Here is a 26,528-nt window from a genome sequence, read left to right on the forward strand (position 1 = left end):
GCTCATTGGAGCCTGGACCTCCTGGGCTCACAGGATCCTCCCACCTCAGCCTCCCAAGTAGCTGGGACTACAGGTATGCGCCATCATGCCTGCTTAATTTTTTTTATTTTTTATAGAAATGGGGTCTTGCCATGTTGCCCAGGATGGTCTCCAACTCCTGGAGGCTCAAGTGATCCTCCCATCTTGGCCTCCCAAATTGCTGGGATTACAAGCGTGAGCCACTGTGCCCGGCTACATGCTTCCCTTTTAACAGACCAGAAACTGTGACAAAGTTAGAATCTGCTCTAAGGTGGGCTGCTGTGCATGGCTCAGGCATCTGACGGGCTGCTCTACCACAAAGTGCACACTGCAGATGACAGTGTGGAAATCTATTTTTCATTATACAACTGTCACTTTAAGTACACATAATTCTTTGCTGTGTTTATAGAAGGAGTCAATTTTAATTCCCAAGGAAAAGAGCCATTTGGGATAGTTTTCAGAAGCTTTAGAAAGGCAAGCAATAGAAGGAACATTTCACAAGAGGTATCCTGGTAGTGAATCACAGTTCACAATACTACCTGCACATGCTTCAAGACAAAGTCAATCACTCCTCCAGGATTACTATTGAGTATAGCTCTCATAATCTTGGCCTTACCACTGGAATTGCATTATATAGTAAAGCTAGCAAGATCAGGCCAAAGCCACTTCTCCAAGCCACTTCTCTCATGTATCTCCAAGGGCAGATACATGAACCCCTTGCAGTGTGAATGTAAAAATGCTGGTTAGCGATCTAAATCCAAAAAACCTATAGTCCCACACTTGTAACTTTTGGTTATTGCCAAACTTTATATTTAAGACAATGTCATTGTTCTCATAAAACCCATTAAGTCTACAAGTCTTCTTGCCCTGAGTAGAAAAAGAAGCCCCTACTTACTTCTTGACCAAAGGAGCCGTAAGATCTGTAAATGTCACAGGTACATGAACACTCTAAACTGAGAATAATGCTAGAGTATATATGAGACCGCTTATAAGATCCCTGCATAAAATATGGTCCAGTACAAGAGGAGGAGGTAGGTGGGAAAGATTTTATAAAATGTTTAAGCTGATTTTCTGCAACCATATTACCCCATGTATTTAAAATCAACTGTTCTGAAAATATCAACAAGGCAAAGACAAAAGTCTATAAAAAGTCTGTCAGTCTAGAGAGAACTTCCAAATCACAGGGCAACATTTCAAATACTACTGTAGCTTCGTTATTTTGCTGGCCCTTGAATTCCGTAGGCCAAAGGTATTTGGAAGAGGCAGGTCTAGCAAATGAAGTGACTATCTATCACATGATCAGTACAACAAGTATCTCAACTATACTATGCAGCTGACAGCTCAGAACTTGTAATGTGTTTTAAAGAAAGGTGCTGGCTGGGCGCCGTGGCTCAAGCCTGTAATCCCAGCACTGTGGGAGGCCAAGGCAGGTGGATCAGGAGTTCAAGACCAGCCGGCCAATATGGTGAAACTCCATCTCTACTAAAAAAATACAAAAAATTAGCCGGGCGTGGTGGCGGGTGCCTGTAATCCCAGCTACTCCGGGGGCGAGGCAGAGAACTGCTTGAACCTGGGAGGCGGAGGTTGCAGTGAGTCGAGATTGTGCCACTGTACTCCAGCCTGGGCGATAGTGCGAGACTCCATCTCAAAAAAATAAAAAAATAAAAAAAATAAAGGAAGGTGCTTGAAATACACCTGATAGAGGTCCCTTTTCTTCTGAACATTTGTTTAGGCCTCTCAAAAGGGGCATCATTTTCATGAAAAGTCCATTTATGTGAACTTGTGGACAACAGCCCTGGGGTTTTCTATTACAAACCAGTTGATGACTGTTACTGTGTTCTGAAGAATTTCCTTTTTGAAAAAAGAAAATCCAACCCTAGGCCTTTCTGCACTTACTCAAATATGGGCCTGATAATTTAAGTTTTAAAGCGCTCTGACATCCATCACTGCATTTCCTATGAGGTGTTATTCTACGCAGGAGAGAAAACTGAAGTCCAACTAGCATATTTGGCAGAGTCTGCTTCTTCTAGGCTTTTCTTTTTGCCAAAGATCTAGCAGCACAGATTCATTTGCTCCAAAGAAAGGTGGCTTCCCAAAAGGTACTCAGAGCCAGTGTAAATTGCAAAGTACAGAGGATGCTTTTTCTCCCAGAAATGGAAAACAACATTTCACAAACTGATATTCTGAAAAAGCATTCAAGAATTTAATCATGACCCTTTGGCCTGAAATGCTGCAGTGATATTTTTATGACCCAAGAATTCCTAAGCTATTGCTGCTGTCCAGAGCACCCACTCTCTAACTGGCTTAAAATGTGTGAAATGACGTAATGCTTAAATATTTCCTAAGATGCATCTCAGAAGTGACCTCATGCATATGCATGATCACCAGTGATGGATTGAAAACAGATTAATTCTGCTCCACAGCTAAGCATGAAAACATTAAAAAAATGTCTGTAGTTCATATTCCAGATGCGGACTCCTTCCCCTCCCGAAACTGCATCTGTGACATTTTTTTCATTCCCGATGACATAGTTATGATATTATACTCCATAGTGAAGTTCTTAGAATTAGCTTTCTTTCAGAAAATGGGTACATACCCTGTACATTTCTATCAGTCATTTAATTGGACTAGAAAAGTGACAGTATTTCTGTCACTTTTTAAGAGGACTCTTTGTTTTTTCCTCTCTTAAGCCATGAGAATTAGTCTAGTCCATATACTATTCTAAATATTCCATCTATCTGCCCCAAACCACTGCTTACTTTGGCTGCTTCAAATAACACTGTATTATATAAGAAAGGCAGAAAACAGAACTACCACTGCTTTCTTTGCCTACAAAGAGGAAAGAAATACTGGACGTCATTCTACCTTCATGATGTTTTTCCGAATTAAAAAAAAAAATACTGAGACGGGGTGTGGTAGCTCACTCCTTTAATCCCAGCACTTTGGGAGGCCGAGATGGGTGATTGCTTGAGCCCAGGAGTTCAAGACCAGCTTGAGCAACATGGCAAGACCGCATCTCTACAAAAAATACAAAAATTAGCTGGGTATGGTGGTGTGTACCTGTAGTCCCAGCTATTCCAGAGGCTGAAGTGGGAGGATCACCTGTAGCTGGGAGGTCAAGGCTGCCGTGAACCATGATTGTGCCACTGCACTCCAGCCTGGGCGACAGAGTGAGACCTTCTCTTTAAAACAAACAAAACAAAACAAAACAAAACAAAACAAAACACACACACACACACACACACAAATAGGCTGGGCGCAGTGGCTCATGCCTATAATCCCTGGACTTTGGGAGGCCGAGGCAGGTGGATCACCTGAGGTCAGGAGTTTGAGACCATCCTGGCCAACATGGTGAAACCCAGCCTCTACTAAAAATACAAAAAATTAGCTGGGCATGATGGTGGGCACCTATAATCCCAGCTACTCGGGAGGCTGAGGCAGGTGGATCACCTGAGGTTAGGAGTTTGAGACCATCCTGGCCAACATGGTGAAACCCAGCCTCTACTAAAAATACAAAAAATTAGCTAGGCGTGATGGTGGGCACCTATAATCCCAGCTACTCGGGAGGCTGAGGCAGGAGATTTACTTGGACCCGGGAGGTGGAGGGTGCAGTGAGCCGAGACCACGCCATTGCACTCCAGCCTGGGCAAGAAGAACGAAACTCCTTCTCAAAAACAAACAAACAAACAAAAAAACAGAAACAAAAACAAAAACAGAAAAACCCTGAAATTAAAATAATACTTATTTAGTTTCATAATCACATCAACCTATGTGAATTTTGTCTGTGTATAATTTTTTTCCCCCAGAATTCAGCTTTTAAGGGATTTTAGCTTTTGAGAAAAATTAGAAAGGATGAAAAATGTCATGAAGAGCTTGAAAGGATTATCAGCGTCCCATCGTTGTCTGCTACACGTTTTATTACCTCCACCTCACTAAAACCTATAAGCTGCCTCTTAGCTTGAAGACCCAAAAGCACAAGCATCAAGAATTTCTGACAGTTTCATTCAATTTCACATCATTTAACTGCCTGTTGCCTACATGTTAAAGACCGTGCTGAGTTATTTTATAGCCTTATTTCATCCTATCATTATTTTATATGAGGGAAAACTGAAGACATTGAGAGGAGCTTCCCTGGAATGCAAGCGCTGCTCCTGTCTTTATACGCCACCCTCCATTTATTCCTCTGAACGTGCTAAATTTCCATCATACCCTTTTAGGAAACCTTAATCCAAGTTTCCTAACTACCTTAGAGTTGTTACTTGTTACACCAATTATATCATATCAAATATGGAATGCTATTATTTGAGTACTTCCTAGGACAGTGTGCTATTTTAATGGCAATACTAAATAACAATATTTTACTTAATTTTTAATTAAAAGGTCTCCGATCGCCATATGGTTTGCCAATAAAGACCTAACACAATTAGCAAGGACAAAAGCAAGCAAAGCCTATCTTAGTGATAAGTACTGTGTTCTTAAAAAATAAAAAAGGAAAACACTCAAAACGTGTCCATTTACCTGCATAGAGCCTCAATGGCATCTCTGTCCAAAAAATCATGCTCCCTCTTGACCAAGGAAATATCGATGGGGAACAGGAAATCTATAAGAAAAATAAACAAATGTATTCGTTGAGCACCTATAACCCAATTTGCCAAATAGCCCAGTTTACCAAAGCGGGGAAGAAACTCTTCAGCAATGTACTGAGCACCTCCTGTAGGACGCCTCATTCCCCATCAAGGTCTATGGGACAATAAGGCAATTCAAGCCAATCCTGCGTCACTGTCCTAAAGGAGCTTCAGCTTTAAAGTGGTAGAAACTCAAAAAATATTGCTTCTGGTCAAGGAGAAGTGGCTCAGGACATTGTTATACCTTTAAACAAAGCAGCAGGCAATAAGCCTCCAGTATAAATGATAATTTAAGCCACAGTGACTGTCAGAAGAATGCTGCCTTTTAATGTGGCTGGGCCGTGTGTATGTGTGTGTGTCTTTGCTCACGTGTGATCAGGGAAAAGGTCATGGAAGAAAAATTGAGCCACAGAAAGACCTAGAGAACAATGAAAAGTGGTAGGAAATGGAATGTAATCCACTCACATGGCATCAAGAGCCAAGGAGAATTCAAGATACGCTTTTTTAAAAACAAATATTAGCACTGCAATATGGCCTTGTAGGAACTGATATAACTCCCCGAAAAAGAAAGGGCTAGCTTTAAAGTTGCTATCGAACAACAGAATCTCAAATCCTTTAATCTGTTGAAGAGTTCATTCAGTTCTCTCAAGACAATGAAGAAGCTGTATCAGAACTGCAAACCACAGAGGGAGAAAACAGTCAACTCAATGGAGGAATTCCTTTCTCTGGACTGCCTAAAAAGATCGCTTGGTAAGTAAATATACCCAAGAAAAGCAGAGTGGAGGTAGCCACTGTGGAAATTTACAACAGCTCTAAAATTGCCACTGGATAAAGGCAAGTTATCACCCTCTTGGAGTTCCAGCTATGAGGGCAACTCATGGGCCTCCTCAGTAGAATGCTACTACAGTACCAGGAGGAGGAGTGTCTCAGTGTGGGGCAACTCTTTGGACCAGACCTGGGTGAAATCAGTCATCACAGCAGGAAACTAGAATCACCACAAGCTAAAAAATTCTCTTTGGCTGGGCACTGCGGCTCGCATCTCTAATCCCAGCACTTTGGGAGGCCAAGGAGAGAAGATCATTTGCACTCAGGAGTGTGAGACCAGCCTGGGCAGCATGGCGAGACACTGTCTCTACAAAAAAAAATTTAAAAAATTTTTATTGGGCATAGTGGCACGCGCCTGTGGTCTCAGCTACACGGGATGCTGAGGTGGAAGATCACCTGAGCCCCGGAGTTTGAGGCTGCAGTGAACTCTCACTACACCATTGCACTTCAGCCTGGATGACAGAGTGAGACTCTGTCTGAAAAAAATAAATAAAAAATAAAACATCCCTTTGGCCTTCAAAATGGCTAATGCCACATAGTGGAATAAACATGGCTGTCAGTAGTTTTGGAGATACAGGTAATTAGTCCTGTTCCAGCTCTTGTGGGCACATAACTGTTCACTATGTTTTTATTATTTCTTATGATCACTGGTTTTATGGAATGATATGGAATTCCTTATTCTTAGTAATCTATTTTCTAGAGATAATATATCAGAATGAGTATAAACTTATAGTCTATCCTTTTTCTTTTCTGAAGGCTGGAGTTGGATTACTGACATTGTTCCCTAAATGATAATATAGGCAGACCAAGGAAGTGGCTATAGTCCAAAGATTTATGAATATATAAAATTTAGTATCACAGAATTACATTTCTTCACTAATTTATAGACCAAGTCTCTCTTAGACAAATGATTAGTGGAACCATTATAATGGAAAAAGAAAAACTTACAGTCAATGCAAACTAGAGCATTAGTAAATGAAGCAAGACAGGTTGTAACACTGTTTGAAGGTTGTGACACTGTATTTTGCTTTTTTTGTTTGTTTGTTTCTAAATTTTTAAAATAGAGATGCAGTCTCACTATGTTGGCCAGGTTGGCCTTGAACTCCTGGCCTCAAGCGATCCTCCCACCTCAGCCTCCCAAAGTGCTGGGATGACAGGCATGAGCCACCATTCCTGGCCTGTATTTCACTGTGAATACACACCAAGATGAACTAACAGAGCTAATATTAAGGAATACTTTTTAATATTTACACAGTATAACATCAGATCTATAAATATAAATTGAAATTTTCACATGCCTCTTACCTATATGTGAGAAAGTAACTATATTATTTTAGGAATTTCTAAGTTAGTATACCCAGAGCCATATTTCAGATTCCTTTTCTAATGCAAATTAACAATTTTTAAAAAATCTGGTAGGTATTAAACGCAAGTGAGGAGTGAAAGAATTAAATCAGTAACTTTCTTTTATTTGCCTGGACTCGCTTTTAAAAGATGATAGTTTACTGATGTACAGAAGACGTTCTCTGAACTCAGCTTCCACTGTGGGTTGAAAAGCAGGAAGTATAAATTGCCAAGTACCCAAATCAAGCTAAACAGGGGAATATGTGTGGGTTGGTATGGCATGTATGGTTTATGTACTCACCCAGCACACAGTGGCAGGAAAAACGGGTAGGCGACGGCCCAGAACAATATGCAGCATACCCCAAAAGTAGGCTTATGCTTCAAAAGACTTGCGAACATGAGGGAACCCCAAATGTAACCTGTGCAAATGCACCCTGTGCTTTAGGATTAGGAAAGAAGTGACACAGGGACTGGAATTGGCTCTTAGCAAACATATATATCACAAGAAAGTGCTACCTGGCAGCAAATCAATGCAAAAAATGAGCATAATTGAAGAAAACTTAATTTCTAAATAGGAGAACAAAAGGATAGCTGCTTTGGTGTCACTGCCAATGCAGTTATCTTTCCTTATATCCATCAGAGCTATGAACTGAAAATCCAATAGAATGCTGGTCCCCCTTCCCCCAAAGCCCTTTTAAATGTTAACAGGTTAAAACTTCTCTCTAAAGGAAAGACAAGCAACTCCACCAAAATAAGTATGCAAGTTAATCAGAAGAAATTGTTTGGAAATATTCTCTGGAATGAAGAAACAGTAAGATATTTTACACAGTCTAATAATAAAACAATTCAGAATCCATCTTCTTGGAAAAAAATATCGTACAATCAATCTAGGCTACATAAGGAAGACCAGGTATTCTAACTTGGGAATCACTTTACTCTTCACCCAACCTTTGTTTGAAAGTTACCCATAAAATGGAATGCATTAGTTCATAGCTGTAATTATTTTAAACTGACTTCATATAGAGAATAATGAAACTCCCAATTAAATGAACAGCCTAGGCCAGGTGTAGTAGCTCATGTCTGTAATCCCAGCACTTTGGGAGGCCAAGGTGAGTGGATCACCTGAGGTCAGGAGTTCAAGACCAGCTTGGCCAAGATGGTAAAACCCCGGCTCTACTAAAAACACAAAAATTAGCCAGGCATGGTGGCACACACCTGTTACCCCAGCTACTCAGGTGGTTGAGGCAGGTGAATGGCTTGAACCCAGGAGGCAGAGGTTGCAGTGAGCCAAGATCGCACCACTGCACTCCAGCCAAAGCGACAGAGCAAGACTCTGTCTCAAAACAAACAAATAAATAAAGGAACAGCCTATTTATCTTGACATGCATGGAGCGTGAGCACTCCCCACGGTACGCAGAAGCTGAGAGAATGATCTCAGTATCCGAGAAATCCCCAGGACACTGCTAAGAAAATGAGATGGTAAGAATTCAGCCCAGATCCTATTTTTTTTTTAAACCATTTTTCTCAATTGAAAAACTGAATGCCACAGAAAACATAATATTCATTAAAAGACAACCTAGAGAAAAGTGAGATGGCTAATTACAAATGCTGGGAAAGGTATCTGCAACACATGACCAGTGAAAGATTAGCATTTAGAATAAAAAGAGCTCTTATAAATCACTCAGAGAAGCATAATGTGAGCAAACAAGTGTGGCCAAGTGACACGAATAAATGCTTCTTACCATTAAGGATTAGGGAAATGGCAGTCAGAACCTGTATATCATTTTATATCCATTTGGTTGGCAAAAATTAAAGTTTGACAATGTCAAGCGTTGAGGAAATGTGGATACATAGATTGGTAAGAGTGAAAATTGGTACACGCACTTTCGAAAAACTTGCATTGTAAAATTGAACATACATATTCTTCATTACCTAGTAATTCTGTTCCTAGGCATAGAAGTGAGACGAATTATTATGCATGTACCACAAAAGATAGATGCAAGAATGTTCACAACAGCACAGTTTATAAAAGCAAAACAGAGAAAGTCAAAATACCCGCCAACCAGAGTGTGGATATGAATAAACTGTGGTTTCTTGTGTAATACACAATGGTGTATTACACAGCAGCCAAAGCAAATGAGTAACAGGCCATACAGTACAGAAGAATCTTAACAATACAATATTAAGTGAAAAATAAAAACCCCACGAGATTACATACAGCACAGTACCCTCTTTATAAAGGTAAAAATAACTCTGTAAAAATGTACTTTTCAGGAAATGCAATAGAATTATATAAAAAGAAAGGAAGAAAATGATAGTCTTCAGGATGCTGATTACTTTAGGCAGGAAGTGGCAGGTGGCAGACGGGGGAGTGGCAGGCGGCAGACGGGGGAGTGGCATGGGCCTGTTGTCATCAAGGTGCTAGCTTTTGTTTTCAGTGGTGGGGGTCTTGCATGCTTACTACATTTTTTTTTTTTAATAAAACATTTAAACTATAAAACTGCTGAAAATAAGTCACAGATCAGTCATATTCACGAATAAGGGATTATGATTATGCCAACTTTTAAAAAATGGCATTCCCAGCTTACCTTCATAAAGCTGTGCATACTGGGGGAAACCAGTTGCCCGTAGCCAGTCACAAGCTTCCTTGGCTTCAATTTCTAGAAGAGAATTAGAAGAAAAATAAAATTAGCCGTGTGTGCCTCAGCATGCTTATTTTCCCTGAATAAGCTTTGATTTTATGATACAAGCAAAACACGACTACCGTAGAAAATACGGAGAAGCAAACAGACATACACGTTTAATTCAAATGGTTTACATTTTGTATGCGTCTTTTCCGATTTTTTCACACGTACATGAGGATGTATTTTTCCTTTACGAAAAACAAAAATGGGGTCCTGGGAGCAAGTTACTCATTTTGTGCTGCTTCTGAAGTGCTCTGATTACAAATGGTTATGAAAATAAGGCATCATGAGAAAGTTGAAGAGAGATTAAATAACTCATTTTAAGCCTGGCCAGCCTATTGTACTACTTTTCACTTCAACAAAAGGCCGCAAAGTACCTCCACCAACACGCTAAAATAAAATTTATCTGAGTACAGTCACAGGCTTTCTGACACCCAGGGGTTGGGTGTTTCAAAAGCCCCTGACTTTGTGTTGTCTCACTGTCGAGTGCTCAGGTACTCAACGGGTATTAATCCAGTAGGAGAGGCCCAGGCTGTCAAGGAACATGGAGGGTACGAAGTCAGTAAATCCCACAATCTTGGCAGGCAGAAATGGCTAATAAAGCTTCTACCTCCCTGTGGTTTAACATCTTGTAGATAGTATCGATAAACAGAAAGGCCAAGAGCAACTGACACACTGTGTTAAAACTCATTGGAGCACATATTTACAATCCTGTTAAAGCTGACTCACTGAGGAGGTCCTGGGAACATTAGTTGGCGTCTCTGCTTGTACAAAGAATATTCCTTTCAACTCTTCCTCCCACCTTCCTCAGGCCATAAGAGTACTCAGTTACACAAGTCTATTCACTTATTTACAAAGCTCTCAGCATTGCATAATTAATGCCACATTCAAATCTTCATTAAGCATCTCTCTTAACCAAGTGGGAGACTAATAGTTCATATTAGAAATGTACACATCTTATTTTTGTCCAGTAACTTTATGTTTCCAAAGCACTTTTTCACCTATTACTTCATGAGTTCCTTGGCCTTTGAAGAAAGGTAATTAAGAAAATCCAAATTCATTAAAGCAAGTGGGAATTTACTCACTGAACACAGGAAAGAGAGAGAAAAAAACAACAAAACCTGCCATCTCCTGATGAGTTCCTTAATACCCAAACTAAAAACAATTATGGCAGTAGCCTGGAAATAAATAGCATGGCAAAGTGAACTTCATTAATCTTTTCAGTGTAGCAGTGAAAGTAGCATTATTCAACCCAAGACTTAGGATTGAATTGGGAGCGAACGATAGAGTGACATCAGTGTGGAAGAACTTCAATGTCTGCACTGAATAGAAGTGTAGAATTGTCCAAAGTGAATCATTTGAGCTTACCTTTTTTCATATGTGTATATCCACATTTTGTCTCAGTAAGGAAATAAAGATGTTTTAAATAAAATTATAAAATAAACACTTCCCAGAAAACGATATTGCTGGAAAAACATATACAAGCTCAACATTTTATTTTAAAACATAAGGAAATTAGACTGGGTGTGGTGGCTCACGACTATAATCCCTGCATTTGAAAGGCTGAGGTGGGAGGATCATTTGAGCCCAGAAGTTCAAGACCAGCCTGGGCAACATGGCGAAACTCTGTCTCTACCAAAGAAAAAAATTACAAAAATTAGTCAGGGGTGGTGGTGCCCTCCCGTAGTCCCAGCTACTCTGGAGGCTGAGGTGGGAAGATTGCTTGAGCTTGGAAGGCTGAGGCTGCAGTGAGCCTCAGTGGTACCACTACACTCCAGCCTGGGCAAGAGAGTAAGACTCTGTAACCAAAAGAAAAAAAAAAAAAGAATGAAGACATTACTTTTGCCCTATCTGTGTGCCCGCCCCCTCCTACAAAAGATAGATATGGAAAGAAAAAAGGCTGTTTATCTTTAAAACTATTTTAAAAACACATTTCATTTGGCTACTTAGAGGTTATTTTCACTGAACAGATTGTTAGACATTGAACAATAGATTGTTAAAAAGTAAATGTGCTTGCTTTCTTAATATTTAACTTAATAAGTGGTGAGTAACCAAAAATTCTCAATGTCTGCCCTTTTTTGACGAGAGAGACACGGCACTAGGTCAGCACACATACAAAAGCCTTAATTAGATACCAATTCACTAGCCAATACTGCCAAAGCATGAGCCTGCTTTACTTAGAAAAATAGTTTCATGCCAAGAGGCATGGAAGATGTAAGATATTAGTTTTTTAAACAATCCAACTTTACAAAGTATTTATTTAAGCTCCTATGTGATTTGAGGAACACAAAAATGCATATTCCTGTCTTGTTCTTTTTTTTTTTTTTTTTTTTGAGAAGAGTCCCCTCTGTTGCCAGGCTGGAGTGCAGTGGTGCAATCTCGGCTCACTGCAAGCTCTGCCTCCCGGGTTCACTCCATTCTCCTGCCTCAGCCTCCCGAGTAGCTGGGACTACAGGCGCCCGCCACCACGCCCGGCTAATTTTTTGTATTTTTAGTAGAGACGAGGTTTCACCATGTTAGCCGGGATGCTCTCGATCTCCTGACGTCGTGATCCGCCTGCCTCGGCCTCCCAAAGTGCTGGGATTACAGGCGTGAGCCACCGCACCTGGCCTTTTTTTTGAGACAGAGTCTTGCTCAGTAGTCTAAAGTGCAGTGGTGCGATCACTGCTCACTGCAGCCTCGACCTTCCGGGCTCAAATGATCCTCCCATGTCAGCCTCCCAAGTAGCTGAGATAAGAGGCATGAGCCACTGTGCCTGGCTATCTCTCTTACTTTCTACTGGCCCTGTCTAAGAAATAAAATGACTCCAAATGGTCATAAATTGATCAGAAAAGCTGTGTCAAAATAGTCACTCTTAGGGCCACTTAGTTAGAAAGAATGTAAACAGGCGAACGTTTGCTTCTTCAGCAGATAATTTAATTAACAGTTTATACAACGGCTAAAAAGCAGTACTCCCCAAATGGCAGAGATCTAGTCATCTTATCCTTTCTTGTCTTCACCCTAAAAAAATGAGAATTTGTCTTTCCTTTTGATGTGAAACCATGGGAAATAGACAAGCATATGACCATTTTACCAACACAAAAAGTCCACTCATGAAAACTTAGGCTGCATTCCAATGAGACCCTAACCCACTGTTTTTGTAGAAATCAGAATTAGAAAACTGTAAAAAGTTGTCACATATTTTTTAGAAAATGGAATACTTGTTGACCTCACTCCTACACTTTCCAATTCATGGGTCAAGAGAAAGTACTAACAATCCAATGTACGTACTGATTTTAAAAAATCAGTTATTTTTGTTTTATTTAATGTGAAATGAACCTATATCCACATGCGAGTCACAGAGTTTCATTCCCCGATTCATGCCATTACTTTTGCTCTAATCTCCTAACTCTTAAGAAAACTCTGGGTCTGTAGACTCCCCTCTCTGAAGAGAATCTGTCCCCCAATCGTGACTCGTCAAACTTTCTGAGTGACAGCATTAATCTTCTCTCTCCTTCGCAAACTTCGCTGGAGCTGCATGCCTAAAGAATCAGGTCCTGGCTCTGTGCAGTGGCTCACGCCTGTAGTCTTAGCACTTTGGGAGGCAGAGTTGGGTGGACTGTGTTGCGCCCAGGAGTTCAAGACAAGCCTGAACAACATAGGGAGACCCCATCTCTACATAAAATACAAAAATTAGCCAGGCATGGTGGCGCACACCTGTCGTCCCAGCTACTTGAGGGGTTGAGGTGGAAGGACCACTTGAGCCCAGGAGGTCGAGGCTGCAGTGAGCCGTGACCACACTACTGCATTTCAACGTGAGCAACAGGGCAAGACCCTATATATTTAAAAAAAAAAAAAAAAAAAAAAAAAAAAAAAGGTCTAAACACCCCGGCAAGGTTTTCAAGGCTCTCCACTTGGCCAACCTAATTGTTCAGCTCCCTGAAGCCGAGCATTCTAGCTAAAGTAAATTTGGTGCTCATCTCCACACACACTGTACTTCAGTGAATTCTCTGGCCTGAAATGCTCAAGATGAAATTTCACTCATCCTTCAAGATCCCAACCAAATGCTACCTCCTCCATGCAGTCTTCCCATTTGCCTCTCAACAGTTCTATCAACGCGTCATTTTACTGAGTGCTTAATATGCATAAGGCCCTGTCTAAGCACTAGTGCGTATGAGTTCATTTACACCTCATATTGATCCTAAAATGTGGATTACTAATATCTCTGAGATAAACACATGAGGAAACAGACAGAGAAGTAACCACCTCTCCTTAAAAATGAGCTTTCTGAGGCCAAGCGAAGTGGTTCACGCCTATAATCCCAGCATTCTGGGAGGTCTAGGTAGGAGTATCATTTGAGGCCAGGAGTTCAAGACCAGTCTGGGCAATAATTGCGAGACTTCATCTCTACAAAAAATGTAAAAAGGAAAAAGAGTTCCTTCCTGTATTCCCAGCTACTCAGGAGGCTGAGGTGGGAGGATTGCTTGGGCCCAGGACTTCAAAACCAGCCTGGACAATACAGTGAGACTCTATCTCAAAAAAAAAAAAAAAACTTATAAAAAAATTTTAAAAAATGAGATTTCTACATTCAAATGCCATAGTGAGAGAAGTAACAATTACTTACAGAAATGCAAGGTTCTTCCTGCAAGACAGGTTCTTCCCTTTAAAAATATTGTATATAACAGCCTGAGCGTGGTGGCTCACACTTGTAATCCCAGCACTTTGGGAGGCCAAGGCGGGCAGATCACCTGAACTCAGGAGTTCGAGACCTGCCTGGCCAACATGGTGAAACCCCGTCTCTACTAAAAATACAAAAATTAGCCGGGCGTGGTGGCAAGTGCCTGTAGTCGCAGCTACGCAGGAGGCTGAGGCAGGAGAATTGCTTGAACCTAGGAGGCGGAGGTTGCAGTGAGCTGAGATTGGGTCACTGCACTCCAACCTGGGTCACAAAATGAGACTCCATCTCAAAAAAAAAAAAAAAAAACCATACATATATATAAAATGTATATTATGTAACAAATATATATGATATATATTATGTAACAATGAATAAAATTTAAAATATTACAGAAAACCGCACATATATTACATTACTTCGGACATCTTTATGTACCCCACGCTTGTTTTGGGGGGCCTCTAACACAGCTCTGAGTGTGTGATTTTCCCTTCAATGTATGTGGGTGGTGATGTGAAAATTACGAGGATGATTTTTAAAAAACATTCCCCACTGAACAAAAACGCCATTAGAAACTAAAAATACAATGGAAATACAATGAAACTTTTATACCTGAGTTTTCTCTAAGCAAACAACAGACAAATGCCTTAGGAGGAAACAGGAAATTTTTATTGGAAACAGCTTTTGTCAAAGTCGTTTCACAAAGCAGTTCTGGACATTAGATGGATGAGGTACCGGACACCCTTTTGTGTATGGCTGGGAACCATTAGGCCATATTTGCACATTTCCTGGCATGACGGGATGATCCTGTCTTCCCATCACCCCTCAACAGTAAGCTGAACAAAAATTCCCCACCCCCAGCATCATTCTTTTGAACTCTGTTATCTTAGCTGGTTGAGCAACGGTAATTGGGTCTAACCAAGATATGATTACTTCAATCTTCCATTCGCTCTAGCTTCACAGAGGGAACTTTTGGGTTTCCTCTCTTCTTTGATAACATGCTACCGAAATCAGGCTTTGATGCAAATGGTACAGTGAATTTTTTTTTTTTAAATGCAATTCTCAGAAATTAAAGGAACGTAAGAAAATTCAAGCACTTTGCAGATTCCCTGGATTCCCTAAAATCTGATAGACATATGGGCGAAGATTCATGAAAAAGCTGATGCTTTAATTGCTAGAGAACCATGTCAGCTGCGTGCAGGCAGGCGGTGCTTTCTGATCCAAACCAAGATGCATTCTCCTCCCTGTGGTGACAAAGATTCCTTCAAATGGGAGGGAAGACACTGCTTATCAATTCTGATGACATCAAGGTGGCCAATTTTGCAGGAATGTTGTGCACGTGGATACGACGGCTTTAATTACAACCCATCTTTACTTGATGGGTGGGTTCCACAGGGAGGTCACTGGGAGAAGCAAATCACGACCAAAAACACTTGCAGTAAGGTAAGGAGATCCTGGTGACTCCCAGCCCTGGATGTAGGTGGCATTGCGCTGGGGAGTTTTCTTTTCTTTTCTTTTTTTTTTGAGACAGGGTTTCACTCTGTCACCTAGGCTGGAGTCTAGTGGCACGATCACAGTTCACTGTAGCCTTGAACTCTTTGGCTCAAGCAATCCTCCTGCCTCAGCCTCCTGAGTAGCTGGGACTACAGGCGTGTACCACCATGCCTGGCTAAGTTTTTAACTTTTTTTTGTAGAGACAGAGTCTCGCTGTGTTGCCCAAGCTGATCTCAAACTCCTGGGCTCAAGCAATCCTCCTGCCTCAGCCTCCCAAAGTGCTGGGATTACAGGCGTAAGTCACCGTGCCTGGCCTGGGAGCTTTCTAAAAACATTGACCACTCCCTCCCCAAGTATTCTGATTCACTCAGTCTAGGTAGGGCCTGGACATTGTATTTCAAAAAAGCTCCCTACGTTTAAAGGCAGCCAGGATTGAGGACCACTAACACAGATAACATTTCTTTGTATTCCTTCGTCCTGGAGTTTTTCACCCTTGGATTATCCTAACAGCCTCCTCACTGAACTCTTTGATAAGCCTCACCCCTCCCTGCCCCCAACAAATCCATCCGCCTTCAAGGATCCCGGAGACACTGGGCTGGTTTTATGAAACACATATTTCATTATGTCACTCCCCTGCTTACAAATCTTTAGTGACTTTCCACCGCCTTTCAAATACAATCCAAACTCCTCAGCAAAGACCACAGCCTTCACAGTTTGGCATCTGCCTATCCACTCAGCTCTTGGAAGGCCTCCAAATGTAAGCTTGTTCCAGGCTTTCCAAACTCCTTGGTGTTCTGAGGACGTACCAAGCTGTCATACCTTAAGCCCTGAGTTCTCTCAAATGAATTCCCCCTTCTTCACTCCACCAACTTCTCACTTTTTAATTCATTTGTATATCCCGAAAGACAACTTTGTGCACAAAGGAATTACAGATAGGTTGGTGTGAACAAGGAAAAGAAAAAAAAAATCTATTACTATTTTCCTTTCTTTAAAGGCAGACTGAGACCGATGACATGAATCTCTTGCTCTTTGCAATTAAAAAAAAAACCAAATGTGAAACATACTCAGTTGCCAAAGACTGGTTATCAGGAGTTATCTATGTGAAATAAATTCCTAGCAAGGTTAAGGCAGACAGCAGACTTCATATATTAATATTTATTAAACTCTAATGTTATCTAATCACAGTAAAGATTTTCACCAGCAACTGACAGCATTCCTACCCTCAGGTGCCTTAAAAAATTCCAAACATCTGCTATGCATAGTCTGAAAAACAAACAAAAAAAAAAAACAAAAAAAACAGGAAGCTTCTGGGAGACCGTCAGTCACTAAGTCAGTTTCTTAGGCTGTCTGGCTTAGCAACAGCTAACCCACATCTATCGTTCGGTATATTCTAGTACAGTCATATGTTTAGCTAAAGCTAATCATCCTACATTTTCTCCTTCACTATTTATTGATTCAACCAGGCGTACTGCCAGCAGCTCTCAGGGAAAATGAAAGACTCAAGCTCCTGACTTGAAGCGGGAAGCCAAGTGGAAAGGAAATTGACAGTGGAGTACAGTGTGTATGAAGATCCTCTATCCTCCACTTATAAATGAACTGGTTTCCTAAGGGCTACCGTGAGGTCCATCTGTTTGTTAAGCCTCAGGTGATCCTGTACAGGCGACATTAGCGAGTGCCCCTTTCATTGGTGAAAGCCAAACTCCTAACAATGTCCCACATGTCCCGGCTCCTGTCAGGACCCCGCCTGTCGCCCCATCTCGCTCTGAGTGATCCAGCCACACCGGCCTCCTCCCATGCCCTCTTCCTCTACTCCCCACCACTCCCCTCCCGGGCGCCTTTTTTGTTGTTGTTGAGGAGTCTCAACTCTGTCTCCCAGGCTGGAATGCAAATCTTGACTCACTGCAACCTCCGTCTCCCAGGTTCAAGCGATTCTCCTGCCTTCGCCTCCTGAGTAGCTGGGACTACAGGCACCCGCCACCACGCCTGGATAATTTTTCTTTTTTTTTTTGTTTTTTAGTAAAGACGTGATTTCACCATGGTGGCCAGGCTGGTTTCGAATTCCTGACCTCAAATGATCTGCCTGCCTCAGCCTCCCTCCCAAAGTATGTTATTACCAGCGTGGGCCATGGCACCTGGGCCCTCTCTCCCCCTTTTCCTGTTTTATTTTTTCTTCTTTCACAAAACTTATTATGTTTACTTTCTGTCTTTCCTCTTTATAAGCTCCACAAGGGCAAGCATCTTTGTCTATTTTATTCTCTGATATATCCCAAGCATGTACAGCAGCACACAGCAGTTGCTCAATAAATATTACATAAAGAAATAAACCACTCATACAGTTTTTGTTCTAGTAAGTGGTCTTAATTTTTCTGACCAGGATCCACAATAAGAAATACATTCTACATTGTAACATGGTACACACATAAGCATGTATGTACATGTGTATGTGTGTGTATAAATATAAGTACAAATTCATGCATATAAACATGTGCCTATATATGTAACTATTATAAAAGAATTTTCAAACAAAACCTACAGTAAGTGATGCAGTCTTACATTTTTATGTATTTTTAAATGCTGTTATCTACCAATGTGACCAATTTGAAAAGCACTATTCTCATGCATAGCTTTTCTTTAAAAAACAAAAAAAAGAGTAAATGAAGAACTTCTGTATGGTATGAAGAGGAATGTGATATGACATAGGAAAGACGTGTGACATCAGAGTAGGAGAGGTATCCCTTCTTGCTAGTAGACAAGTGGAGTCTGTCTGGACCCAGTCTGTGCTTCTTTATTGAAGGAAGCATTATGATCTTGGATATGAAACTGGATTGCAGGAGAGGGGAATCAGTGTAAAGGACCCCGAATGAAGGAAGAGGTAAGCTGGGAAGCAGAGATGTTGGGAGGAATGCGGTCCAGATTCACTACAACACAGAGTAAAAAGCAGGAGTACAGAGTAGAAAGTAAGTTATCTCACGGATCAGATGGAAGCACCTTCTGAGCCTGGTTATTCAATGAGCAACCAACATTATTTCCTCAGATGTAAAACAGCTTTGCATCTGGATGCCCTGAAGTCCTTCTGATACTCTATCACAGAAGACAAAGCATTACTGTAACAAGTCAGGAAAACAGCTCCAGGAAAGAATCCACTAGATAGGCGGCCTTAAGAAAATAATTTCTCTGGTCCTGTTGCTTCATCTATAAAACCTGGGCTTGCCAGTGGCTTTGTAAACTCCCCAAGCTTTTGACTCTAATATTTCCTTTATGCCCATTTCACCTTCTCTCTAAGACCACCTCTAGAAAGGGTTCCATGCCCACTGTTAATTTTCCAGATTTCTCATCAATTACATGGAGACATTCTTCTTCCCTCAAAAAACTGGACCACTAGAAACTGCTATGAGAGATCCCCAATTTTGTAAATTTATGAAAGTTTTAATTGTTTTTATTTTAAGAGCTAACATTTCCAATTTGCCTTTTTTTTTTTGAGACAGAGTCTCACTGTGTCACCCAGGCTGGAGTGCAGTGGTGCGATCTCAGCTCACAGCAACCTCTGCCTCCCAGATTCAAGTGATTCTCCTGCCTCACCCTTCTAAGTAGCTGGGATTACAGGTGCTCACCACCACACCCAGCTAATTTTCGTATTTTTAGTAGAGATGGGGTTTTGACATGTTGGCCAGGCTGGTCTCAAACTCTTGACCTCAAGTGATCCATCCACCTTGGCTTCCCAAAGTGCTGGGATTAAAGGCATGAGCCACCACACCTGGCTCAATTTGCTTTTTAAGAGATCGATCGACTTCTTGATTTGTCCCATGAAGCTTGTATTCATATTACAGAGAACACAAAACCAACGTTTGCTTCTGTGCGTGTCGACAGCCCTCTAAATTTCAACTTGAGGGGAAGAAAACACTTCAATGCACAGAAAGCTCTTAAGAGTTTTACTTTCCTTATTGATCTTTCATGTTCGTACTTCTATTAGAGTATCTTATCTTCCAAAGAACCCATGACTTGGGCGCTGAAATGCATCTTGAAGCTTTTCATCTTTTTTCTTTACAAATGAGGAAGTTGGTACAGAATTGAGGTGATTTGCTGAAGGGGCTAGCTTAAAGCTACCGAGCTCTCATCTCCAGGTTAGAGCCCTTCTTGCCTATTTCGGTAGTGCCCTCACTTGTACATCACCATACTGGTTTTCAGTCCTAGTAAGGAATGGAAGCTTTGGGGGGTTTTCTTTTTAAGTTTTTTTCTTTTCTTTTCTTTTTTTTTTTTCTCTCTTATTCTTCTGCTTGAAGTTTGGAGACATACATATACAGCTTTCTAGTAAAGAACATTCCTAGAAATTATAGAAAGGAGGGGAAAAAGGACCCATTTTCCCTGTGATGTGATGACAACTTAATAAATGGTTTTGCCTTGAAACGAGGAAACGTTGGGAGACACGCCCTGCAAGTCTATACCTGGGATGGAAGCCCTGCAAGTGACGCTTTAGCAATGTAGAAGTTAAATCGACTGAAATCCTCTTCGGGGATCTTGTAGTACAAGCGTTTGCAAAGCACTCTTTTTAACACATAAACCAGGAAAAGGCAAGTAGCTCACATCAAAATATGTGCTCTTCTCTGGCAAAGGCAACAGCTCCAGATGAATCTGAGCCCATGAGAGACATGGCTCTATCAGGCCCTCTAGTCTTGTGCGGATCCAGTTATTTCCAGGAACAGAAAATATCTCCCAACTAATCAAAAATTGGCACTTATTACCCAGCAAAAAGAGGTCAAACTGAAATCAAAATAAACTATGAAGGAAATGGATACTGAATCATCACATCTATTTCATTTCAACCTAGGGCAGGATAAAAATAAACCGCTGCGATACGGACACACACACCTATCTGTCCTTACACACACACACTCATGTGTATACGTATTTCCAGTATTCTATGTCAAATATTTACACATTTCAAACTACGCACTAACAACAGTGATTTGAATAGCTCATAAAGTACGAAGTCCTTTGAAGATGATAACTGTACAGATGAAGAATTTCAAGAAAGAAAAGTATCTAACTAATTGATACAGTTTTAAGGGTCCTTATTTTCCTCAGTCTCATTTTTTTTTTGGTAAAATGAAGCACATGTTTTAAGATTATATAATCCATTCCCTCTTTAAACTTACTATTCAAGGCAAAATATCTAGTTCCAAACCTAGAGTAACCCTGTCTCTATTATTAAAAGTTGGCATACAAATTAACTCTTCTTTTACATACGTTAGCAAAGCTTATTCTAAGAGGGGCATCTCCCCCAACACTGGCTTTTGCTTTATAGTTCTACGATAGCACAGGAGAACACAAAATAGTGTGCAAATTACAATGCTATAAAAACCTTAAATTAGAAATAAAGGGGATAGCAGGAAGGTCTGTTAAAAAAACTGCTCACCCATATTTTCGTGCATTCTAACAGAAAAAAGAAAATGAATGAAATATCAAGTTGCCTTATCAAAGCCCAATTACAATGAAAACATGGCAGGTACTGGTTAGGAGTATAAGCTACCTCCAGCCATTTCTATGTCAAAGCTCAAAGAGGAAACACTATTCAATTAGACTTTCTCAGTTTTGTGCCAAAAAGTATAAAAAAAAAATAAGATTTGCTGTGTTCTCGGTGAGCTAAGGAATTATTTTCACCAGTATTGCTTGGGACACCCAGCCCCCTAAATGAACACTAATGAATGAACAGAAATTAATCTAATGGTCAAATTCTGCTTCAGGTTCCTACAAACAACTTAAGGCCTTCATTTTGTTGCTGTCCTCATTCTGTTTGCACATGCTGACCGGAAGGGGTCTGAGGTTCCAGTCAACTCACATGTGACCTTGGGCTAGTCACTGAACCTCTCCGCATCTCAGCTGCCCCTCAGTAGGGAAAAGGCACTGGTTTTCCAGGCTGCCTTTGCAAAGTTCTGGAACTTCCCACGAAACGACTTTTACAGATGTCCAAGCATTATATAAAATGCCCTTTCTGTGCTATGCAATTTGAAAAAGAGAATTGTACGGAGATTGGATCCCTTATGCGTTTACGGTTTCTCCAGAATCGAGAGGTAAAGATCACTTCAGGATTTCAGCATCTTCTCTCTATTTTGTCACTTGAGTGTGAGGAGGGACACCGCGTGGCTGTGGTGCATGGGCCACAGGCCATTTCACCGCTGACGTCTCTTCTTCTGTGGCTTCCTAAGTGCTGCCAGCCTGGGAAATGCTACAACCCCAGGGTGTGGAAAACTTTTGTCCCTTAAACATCCTTTAGAGACTCCTGCGAGGAGAAGGAAGGCGCCTTTCTGACAAGCTTCAGGAAGTGACCTCCAGTCCTCTCCACAGGACACTCAAAGGTGGGGCAGGGCAGAGAACAAAATGTGGATGGGAGGTGCCAAAGGCATCTGAGGACTCAGGCTTCACTGACCTCAGCCTTCAATGAGCTTTTGATATTTTTCCCCAACGACGGACGGGGTAGACACCAAAAGGTACCAAGTAGAGAAATGTAAAATGAAAATAAGCACACTTTTCACGAGGAAAGTAAGTCTAGTAGCAGAACACCCCCTCCCCTCCCACAAAAAACAAACAAACAAACAAACAAACAAACACAACCAAAAAAACCCAAGGGTGAATGATTAAGAGAAACTGATTTCCACTGTGTTTTGGCTTCACTTTAGAAGGATATAATAGTTCAATTTTTGCTGCCCCAAACTTTATTTCCTTAAAGGCAGGCATTCACATATTTTCAGTCACATTTGGGAGAAAAGTCTCCTTTAGAAATAATATTGGAAAGTACTTTCACTGAAGAAAGCATTATTTGGTACAGTCAATGCGGGCCAGAGATTTAGAAAATGGTATCCCAGAACACTCCCCCAAATGTTAAAGACAGAGCCCCAAGTCTCCTCTCACTAGACTCCCTTCCATGGAGGGGACTCACAAAAAATTTGTCATTCCTGGACTCTAACATTATAGCTCCCTACCTATGCACCACAAGCCTCCCAGGAAATTGCAAAGTAACTGTAAGGCTCTATAAAGGCCAGACCAGAGAAGTCGGATTGCTGCTTGGGAGACACTATGAAAGTTTATGGGCTAAATGTGAGGGCTTTCTTTTTCTTCTCCGTTAATTATGATGGCAAGGCAGAAATGTCTAGTGAACAAAACCTTACGACAGAGTAGACCTAATTAGAGGGCCCCCAGGAGGACTCTGCAGTTCTTATCAGTGATCATGGTAATCCCTAACAATAACACAGGGTCCCACAGAAGGAAAAGGGCCAGAGGACAGAAGGAGCCCTTCTCAGCTGGGAATCTAAACCCTTTTACATTAACTGGATCTCTAACTAATTTGGGGTTGAAAGAAAACACCATGGATGGCGCTCACTCCATGCAGTAACCCAGTCCTATAAAACATACTTCGACCCTACAGCACTGTCTTCCTTCAAAGAGGAACAGCACTCACCTCCCTCTGCATTCATCTATATGCAAAGGCCACAGAGTCGGAAATAGAGACAGTTGTGAAAGTGCTCCAGAAAAGCATGTTCCTTCTAATTTCACAGCCATGGAAAAGAGGGTCTTGGAATTGTGCTTTCTAGGACACATTGGATAGTTACACTCTGTGGTTGGGCATTAGTTCACCCTGACTACAACATGAAGAATTCATTTTTTAGTGTCTTGAATGATGTACAGATTATTCCTTTGCCTTATTGCCCCAGAACTCCAAACTAAGAATTTTAGGGGTAGATCCTGATAAAATGAGCGTTCTGAGAAAAGTCAGAGATACAACTTAGTCTAGACGTTAAAGGAATTAGTTCTCTCCCACTAGATCCCAACTCATGTAATTCAAATCATTGGACTGTGCAAACATTATAAATGAAAATCACCTTTCTCCCCAGGTCCTCTTTATATAATCTCAAGAACAGGCTTGGCATGATGTGGGTCTGGATGCCAGTCACACCATGGGGCCAGGTTTTGCTATGATGTTGCAAAGCACTGAGAATTTGGTCTTTAATGATTTGGCAATAGCCAGGGAGGAAGGGGAAACATCTGAAGTTATTTTTACTTTTGTAAAAGTCTTCTGGCTGTACAGGGTGAATGGTAGGGTGGATCAAGTATTGTCTGGAGCCTTTCAGGGTCTTTTATTTTTGCATGGCCTCATTTCCGTCTTCCTGTTGCTAGGAAGGAGAGTGAAGCATGAGAAACTTGTGTTGACAATGCTGGACCATCCTGTCCAGCACAAGGCTCTCTTCCAAAAAGTCCGATCCATTTCACCCACTGTACTCTGGATGTCCCCATTCTTCTGGACCAAATCACCCTTCCCTGAATATTTTCAAATTGCATATTTACCGGCTTAAGTCATAAAAATACCACTATGATTTAAACATTGCGTCATGGCTTAAAATCTCCATGGGGACACCAAGGGAAACCCAAGTACTTATTTCTGTATTTGAAACCACCTCTTGGAATCTCACCAAGCCTCTGATTGGAAGGCATCTCAACTGGGGCCTCCCATATCCCCTTTAAGTCCCATAATAGTTCTACAAATAAGAGTTTAAGTACTATATACATTTTTAAACTCACTTCACAGTAATAGCTTGTTGAATCACAACATGTCTTTCTACTAGTCTGGTATATTTTCCAGAAGCACCCAAACACCTCTTTTAATGTAAAAAATGCTCTTAAACTTTGCTTAGTCTGCTCTCTGAACTGCAGTACAGAAAAACAAAAAAACAAGCAAACAAAGGCTTTAGGTTGAAGGGTAACCTGCCTTTCACCTTTACTCCAGAGCCCTAAGAAAATCCTTCAGTCTTTCCACTGCATTAACATTTGAAACACTGCCTTCATAGTTAGCAGTAGTTAATTGCTCAACTATTCACTGTTCAAGGAATGAGTGGTGTTTCTCTGAAATCTGCAATTGGGAAGTTATGACACAAGTCACCAAAACCACTTTTCTCACCCACTCCAGGGAAAGATTTAAGTTGGAAACTATTTATCCTCCGGTCCCCTTTTTGAACTTCCAGGCTGTTTGGTGTCTGGTGTTACTCTGCGTGAATTAAAGTAAGTATTTGTCAAAAGCAAACTTTTCAAAACAGCCAGGAGAGAAACTCAGTCTGCTGTGCTTCATTTTAAACTCTGAACAGTAGTGCTAATGCAAAAAGTATGCATCTGCACTCAGTATGCATCGGCCACTCTGCAAATCTGGCATGCCACAATAAAAGTGAATACATGCAATCGCCAACATTTTCTCAGAAAATGTCTCAAAATAACTTTTGTGCACACATCTGCTAACCATTTGACACTGGTTCCCCAGGACTTTAGTTCTTCCATTAGAGGGGCTGCTGCCTTACAGGACACTCCTCTGACCATCTGCTGCCGTCTGCAAGCCAAGATGGCACCTCCATTAATTCCACACTTATGGTCTGCAAATTATCTCCACCCAGGACCAGTCTGTAGTCCAGATGGATGGCGAATTAGTCAACCTCTTGGAGCTGCTGATAGATTTACATTCAGAGGGCTGCAATCTGCTGGACTATTAATTTTCCCTCATTCCTTCAGCAAACAGAATTTTGGAGGAAAAAACAATGTAATCTGAGACTCAGTATTCTGCCTTCTCCCAAGCTGTATTTTTTTTTTTTTCCAAACACATGATCAATGCCACCAGCCTAGGCTGCATTCTTCTATCTCATCAATAATCGCCGAAACAACCTCTGATTCCTGAGAATGAACCCATTTCCTTACCCATATTGGGTGTAAGAAGACTCACTCAAAACAAGACTGGGGATGGGGAAAGGTGGGGAGTGGGACGAAGCCTTCTTTAAATGCAGATTAATGACTGCAAGCAGGGGTTTCCTTCTGCAGTGATAAGCACACATTGGGTATTTATTGAACATCGGGAACAGGCACCCTGCTAATCACTTTACTTGAATGAGCTCATTGGATCCTCACAACCTCCCCGCGCGGAGGTAATACAGTTATCACCCCTTTGCTGCAGATGACCGAGGCACAGTGAGGTCCTGTCACTGCTCAGGTTCGCCCAGCTAGCAGGCTGCTGATCAGGATCAGACCCCACCAGCCTGACCCGGTGTCCCCTCTCACTTTCCTCGCCCCAGGGGAAGGACGCTCGCGGACGCAGAAAACTACACGCAGCAGGACCGCTTTGCTGTGGAGAGGAGGGGTGCACCTCCTTCGGAGGGATCAAAGGCTCGGCCCAGGACTCTGGAGGTGGGGACAGGGACATGGAGTGGGGCAGGTTTCCAAGAAGCTGTCGCCTCGTTACGAAAATAGTCGGGTCGGGAGGCGAGCTTCCTTCCTCTCTCCGGCCCAGGAACTCGCTCCTCGGGCTTCTTGTCGGGGTCAAGGGCATGGGTATCTCCAAGGGGGCATTTCAGGGACACGATTCAGCGACCGTTCTCAGGGGGAGGGAGGGGAAACCCACTGTATTTTTTTTTCCTAGGAAGAACCCCTTTTGCAAGCCACGGGGCTTGCTAAACTACCCCAACACTCTCCAGGTACCCGCGGCTACCAAACCGAGACTTCCCTGGCCAGGTCTGAGTTAATTCCCAGCGTATAAAGTATCTGACCCCAAAATGGTTGAAAGGGAAAACAAGTTTTTGGTGAACTGACTTTCAAGCAGTGATGAAAAAAAAAAAAAATTTTTTTTTTCAAGTGCCACTAGGGTCTAAAACGTTCCCAAACAGTAAACCCTCCAGGAGTTCACGCTGATTTTGGACTAGCCTGGTGAATGACAGAAAGTGAGTACGAGCGCAGAGCAGTAGTCCCCAAAGGAAAGGAAGGTAGAAGGCGGTGTCGCCGCGCCCCACGAGCCAGAGCCGCGAGCCCCCACCCGGCTCAAGGAAGAAAGTGAACCAGGGCTTCCCTTCATAGGTTGCGGCC

General features: G+C 41.7%; 1 protein-coding gene across 1 annotated transcript in view; it reads right to left on the reverse strand.

Annotated features, from left to right (window-relative positions):
* Window positions 1-26,528, reverse strand: part of DLC1 (DLC1 Rho GTPase activating protein) — a 468,793-nt gene that overhangs the window by 26,145 nt on the left and 416,120 nt on the right. The window contains exons 6-7 of the mRNA XM_012000632.1: window positions 9,401-9,472; window positions 4,537-4,618 (exon numbers count right to left, since the gene is read on the reverse strand). Of these exons, the coding sequence (XP_011856022.1) occupies window positions 4,537-4,618; window positions 9,401-9,472 (154 nt within the window). The remainder of the gene's footprint in view (window positions 1-4,536; window positions 4,619-9,400; window positions 9,473-26,528) is intronic.

Source organism: Mandrillus leucophaeus, unplaced genomic scaffold, assembly GCF_000951045.1.
Source record: "Mandrillus leucophaeus isolate KB7577 unplaced genomic scaffold, Mleu.le_1.0 Scaffold636, whole genome shotgun sequence".
Taxonomy (NCBI): domain Eukaryota; kingdom Metazoa; phylum Chordata; class Mammalia; order Primates; family Cercopithecidae; genus Mandrillus; species Mandrillus leucophaeus.